The sequence below is a fragment of the Oncorhynchus keta genome, chromosome 34, assembly GCF_023373465.1.
Source record: "Oncorhynchus keta strain PuntledgeMale-10-30-2019 chromosome 34, Oket_V2, whole genome shotgun sequence".
NCBI classification, from domain to species: Eukaryota; Metazoa; Chordata; class Actinopteri; order Salmoniformes; family Salmonidae; genus Oncorhynchus; species Oncorhynchus keta.
In genome coordinates, this window is record NC_068454.1 from 54167967 (window position 1) to 54173966 (window position 6000).

The 6000-nt window shown below is 41.8% G+C and overlaps 1 protein-coding gene across 1 annotated transcript in view; it reads left to right on the forward strand.

Annotated features, from left to right (window-relative positions):
• rspo2 (R-spondin 2) overlaps nt 1-5734 on the forward strand; it is a 77960-nt gene extending 72226 nt beyond the window's left edge. The window contains exon 6 of the mRNA XM_035749143.2: nt 4314-5734. Coding sequence (XP_035605036.1) covers nt 4314-4432 — 119 coding nt within the window. The 3' untranslated portion in view covers nt 4433-5734. The remainder of the gene's footprint in view (nt 1-4313) is intronic.
• The last annotated feature ends 266 nt before the right edge of the window (nt 5735-6000 follow it).

Here is a 6000-nt window from a genome sequence, read left to right on the forward strand (position 1 = left end):
TAAAGACCTTGAGCTGATATGGAAGAGCGTACATTTCCTCGTCTTAGACAAACACACAGATGCAAAGCAGGCTTGGAGCGCATTCCAGGGCTTTCTTCAGGTAGCAAGAACTTTACCAGAACCAGACCTGGCTCATGCAGTGAGACCAACATTGAGCTTCCTCACACACAGGTACAAATACTAAGGTACACACACACCACGTATATAATACACACACACAGTGATAATGGTGGGGACATCCTCTGCTACCACAGCAGCTTCTGCTTTTCATTCAAAACATTTAGATTTGCTTATAAATGTTTTGTTTGTTTGTTCAATTTGCTCTGACTACGAACCTGTCCACGTGCAAAGCTTTAGTTGGCAGATTGTATCTACAAAAAACAAACAAACATTATGCAATTAACGATTGTGGCCAAAACTGGAAAGAAAATGGGGGAAGAAAATTGTACAAGTATTTAATGAATCGAAAGCCATTCTTCAATTTTGACAGCAAGTTTAAATTCTGGGTCAGTGTGGGGTAAAACAAAAATAGCAAAAATGATTTGAAGATTTATTTTCCTTCCAAGGCAAATTATCTGTACTCGCTCTAAGATTTATGAATTTGTTCCTTGTTTGGAAAGTAATCGAGTTGACTTCTTAATAATTTATTTCCTGGTAAATTAAACTTTTTTTTTTTTTTCCTGATGGAAACTCTGGCTTGCATAATCATCTTAAGTGATTACATTGGTTGTAAATATGACATCATAAAAGTGTTGTGTATTCACTCTGTGTTACACCCTGGTAAATGCTAAAAGTGAAAGAGACAAGACCCTGAGATGATGTGCCATCTCACAAGCCTTATATCAGATGCACAGGAGGGCGGAAGATCTACGTTCTCTTGGTATTGGTTGCCCTCTAGCTGTCAGCCTAGAGAACTTGTCTGGTTATGAAATATAACCCAGCCTGGTCCATGCTTTCATGGACACGGTGGTCAAACAGATACAGAAGAGTTCATCAGCTCACTTGGACAGCTCTGATGACAGTGGTCCTTCTGTAGCTCAGTTGGTAGAGCATGGCGCTTGTAACGCCAGGGTAGTGGGTTCGATTCCCGGGACCACCCATACGTAGAATGTATGCACACATGACTGTAAGTCGCTTTGGATAAAAGCGTCTGCTAAATGGCATATTATTATTATTTTTATTATTATTCCCGGACGTTTTGGTTTTTACACTTCACATTGTCCTGGAATAAACGAGATATTTTGAGATATGAGAAACGTAATAATGACGTGAGGAAAACAGACCTCGGACCTGGGACAAATACATAACATGTCAAGGTAATAGTTGTTTTTTTTAAAACCCATTGGTTACGTTGGACTGGGGGGAACCAAATGAAGCACGGCTCAAGCTTTTTTGAAAGGGTTTGACAAAGTGTGTATATTTTGACCCAGGGTCTGGAGGCAGCGTTGACTTACTTACACAGCTTACTTACATCTTATGAGATGAGCAGTACAGCAGTACAGTGACATGGAATCACGGTCTATGTGATGCCATGGAGATGTGTAAACGCCTTGTTTTTCCATGAACATGCTGTAGTCCTGTTTGTGTGTGGTGTAAGACGTGTTACGCAGTTCACAAACATCTTAAAGCCGTGTGGATTATATCCAGGAAATCTATACTGTTAAGCGTCATAACCATACAGTAGCTTACCCAAAGAATCGAAAGCGACATTTACTAAACGAGCATAGCAACTTTGCTTGTTAATGTTTTTCAGTTGGAGGTCACGGAAAGTTCAGAAGCAAGATGTTTGTTTTCCTCGCGAGATGTGATTTTAAAGCCTTTATGCTATGAAGAGGGGATTTTCTTTGAATAAGATATTGCGTACAGGCAACCTTATTTTTCGCCCTCGGAATGGCCGACGTGACCAACAATAGCTAGCTAGTTCGAATGAATTGCAGGAAATGGCTGTGAAATGCTTGACATTTGTGCAACTGTAAAATTACTCTTGTTAACAGAGAGAAAACAGATATATACGTCCCCATTTCTTGGAAATAATATTTTCAAATATATTTTACAGTGTATATTGAGATGTTCAATTGAACCAGACTTTTTTGGGGCGGCTTTAAATGGGCGGCGTTTGGCCAGGCCATATGAGAAGGTAATTAGAGGTAATTTTGCCACATATGACACACTTTAGCCTTATTTTCCTGAGTGAAATGGCATGAGCAAGTGCAATAATAGGACACGGAGCCAAGTTTTGCAAATCTACCATTGAGACATCCATTTATGTAGCATTTTTCAGTATTTTCCCCCCTCGGCGAACCATAGCATGCCTTGTTTCTTGCTGTGCCAAATCAGGATCCAGATAGCATCTCATCATCCAAGCCTGACTCTAGTTTACCCCCCACACTATCAGATTTTATTTGTCCTTAGATCACTTACCCACTCAAAACCAGCAGAGCTATGCCAATGGGCAGAGGGGTTGGCAGGAGGATTGTGACCTCCCCCCCGCCACCACCCAAAGCCAACCTGTATCCAGCCCCATCACTTCTCCCCCTCTTTACTTCTCTCTCCGTCTTTCTCACACACTTTCACACACTTACACACACACACACACACACACACACACACACACACACACACACACACACACACACACACACACACACACACACACACACACACACACACACACACACACACACACACACACACACACACACACACACCTCGTTATATCATTTGTGTCCTTTGGCAGACAAACTGTTGCTTTTTGGTGCAGTCGCCTTTGTCATAGCGAACCATGGGTACCGAGGTATCACCGCACACGGTTCCAATAGCACAGATTGCCAACATGCTTTGCCCCACACCAATGACACCTGGGATACATTAAGTTACATTAACCCTGGGCTTGCGAACGAGGAGTTTTCCAGTTCGGAAAGAGTGTTATGCAATTTCCACAGTTTCTCTCCCCCCTGTGTACCCTAGTAGAGTGAGTGGAAGTGATGGAGAGAGAGAGAAAGAAAGCAAGCGAGAGGGAGAAGTGATGGGGCTGAAAAAAGGCAGAATCCTCCTGCCAGTCCCTCTGCCCAGTGGCATAGCTCTGCTGGTTGTGAGTGGGTACGGAGGGAACCAAGATATATGGTATATACACTACCATTCAAAAGTTTGGGGTCACTTAGAAATGTCCTTGTTTTTGAAAGAAAAGCGACTTTTTTTTTTGTCCATTTCAAATAACATCAAATTGATTGATACAGTGTAGACATTGTTAATGTTGTAAATGACTATTGTAGCTGGAAACGGCTGATTATTATTGGAATATCTACATAGATGTACAGAGGCCCATTATCAGCAACCATCCCTCCTGTGTTCCAATGGCACGTTGTGTTAGCTAATCCAAGTTTATAATATGAGAAATGAACAGAGTTCCTCTGTCCAGTGTCTGTGTTCTTTTCCCCATCTCAATATTTTCTATTGGCCAGTTTGAGAAATGGCTTTTTCTTTGCACCTCTGCCTCGAAGGCCAGCATCCCGGAGTCGCCTCTTCACTGTTGACGTTGAGACTGGTGTTTTACAGGTACTATTTAATGAAGCTGCCAGTTGAGGACATGTGAGGCGTCTGTTTCTCAAACTAGACACTCTAATGTACTTGTTTTCTTGCTCAGTTGTGCACCGGGGCCTCCCACTGCTCTTTCTATTCTGGTTAGAGCCAGTTTGCGTTGTCGAGATTTTCAGTTTCTTGGCAATTTCTCGCATGGAATAGTCTTCATTTCTCAGAACAAGAATAGACTGACGAGTTTCAGAAGAAAGGGCTTTGTTTCTGGCCATTTTGAGCCTGTAATCAAACCCACAAATGCTGATGTTCCAGACACTCAACTAGTCTAAAGCAGGCCAGTTTTATTGCTTCTTTAATCAGACAACAGTTTTCAGCTGTGCTAACATAATTGCAAAAGGGTTTTCTAATGATCAATTAGCCTTTTAAAATGATCAACTGGATTAGCTAACACAACGTGTCATTGGAACACAGGAGTGATGGTTGCTGATAATGGGCCTCTGTACGCCTATGTAGATATTCCATAAAATTCTGCCGTTTCCAGCTACAATATTAATTTACAACATTAACCATGTCTACACTGCATTTCTGATCAATTTGATGTTATTTTAACGGACGTTAAAAAAACTGCTCTTCTTTCAAAAACAAGGACCCCTAACTTTTGAACGGTAGTGTAAATACATTAGCAGGTTTTAGAGACACCAAAGGGACGTGTTCCCTTTTTACATTGATGCACTGCTTTTCTAATAGGCTCTCTTTTCCTTCTTGTCTTTCTGTTTCAGGAGAATCAGGGAAGCACCGACCCAAAGAACCAAAGAAGAAGTCCAACAAGCAGAGGCTCCGGTTCCAGGCCCAGAACCAGCACAGTGACCACCTGGCCTCCATGAGCTCCAGCCAATAGAGGACTGGAACCCCCCTCCCCTTGGAACCTAAACAACACAAAGCTGCTAGCTGCTGCTCCACAAATCTCCCCCCCCGTCAACCCACCCCCCTACCCCAGCACACAGTCACACTACACCCTATTAATGACCCTACACATGTCTATGGTTGTAGTAAAGTACACATATGCCCTCTGTCCCTGTCTCTCTCTGCCTTCTGCTGCTTCCCTCGTACCGTAGAGTACCGCATCGTAGTGTACCGCTGACAGATCAGCCAATCAGCTTTGAGCCCACTGTGACATCATAGAACTCATAGAAACATTTGTTCCCTTTGCTCACACGTCATGTACGTCTGGTTAGAACAAACCAAACGAGGGGCGACCGACACACACAGACGGACGGACTGAGGACGCGAAGGAGCAGAAGGAGAATGAGGAATGAGATGGATGTTGATAATTGTGATGACTGTCCAGCTAAGGGGGCAATGAAAGACGCCGAGACGACGATTCCGACGGAGAGAGGAAGAGCGTGCAAAGAGATGGAATGAGAGGATGATCAAGAGAAGAGGAGAGATTTGGCAGAAGCAACGAGGGTGACGGCTCTAAGTGACATCTTTAAATCATTTAGACTTTTCTGTATTTATTTCAAAGCCAACTCTTATTTTCCCCCCATCGGAGGCGGTGTGTTCCATGTACTGCCTGTTTGTTCACTATGTACATTTTTGAGAGTCATGTTAAGGAATACCATGCATAGTTGCAATGTATTTTATTCTCAGCACAAAATGTTTACGTCCAGAACCGCTTCAGCTCTCTAACTGTACGGTGTGGATAAATAAATGTAGTTGTTTGACTTAGCATGGCAAAAAAAAAAAACTCATGCGTACATAGTTGATGAGTTTATCCAATTATAAAACCTATTACTGTGTTTTCGGTATTGACTCTCCTTCAGCGTTCTAAATGTTTTAGTGAAAAGGTTGTAATATCAAGCCACAGTTTCAAAAAGATTGAAAACAAAGTAATAAACATAGCCACCACATAGCTATTACATTTATATGGTATATATTTGATTTATTTATTGATTCTATTTTGTACTTTTGTGTTCGGTGACAATTTTGTCTCATACTGTTACTACTCTGTGCTGAAATATGATTTGAATCCCACAATACAGATATCTTTAAAAGAGCCTCTTGTTTGTGTCTGGTCGTGCGAAACAGTTTGAGTGTTGCATCGCGTTCATTTGGTCTCATCTACCGATTTTCAATGTTTCAAAAACGGCAAAAATAAAATGCGGGCTTCGTTTGACATTCTTTTAGGTTTGATATTCAGGATTCGACAAATATATGGTCATAAGACGACATGTGTGCATTTGTTTTATTAAAATACATTTCATGTGACTTTCGTCGTAGCTTTTCAGTATTATTGTTCATGAATAGCTAAGAGCGCTAGCTTTAGCTTGTACAATTGTGTCATTTTGTAAAACATTCGTGATACCAATCATGCACTGTGCGCTGCAATGACACAAGCTGCCTTCGAGCCAGGGAGATTCGATATGGTCAATTGACCATGACGTCACCACCGTAAGTCATCTTGAC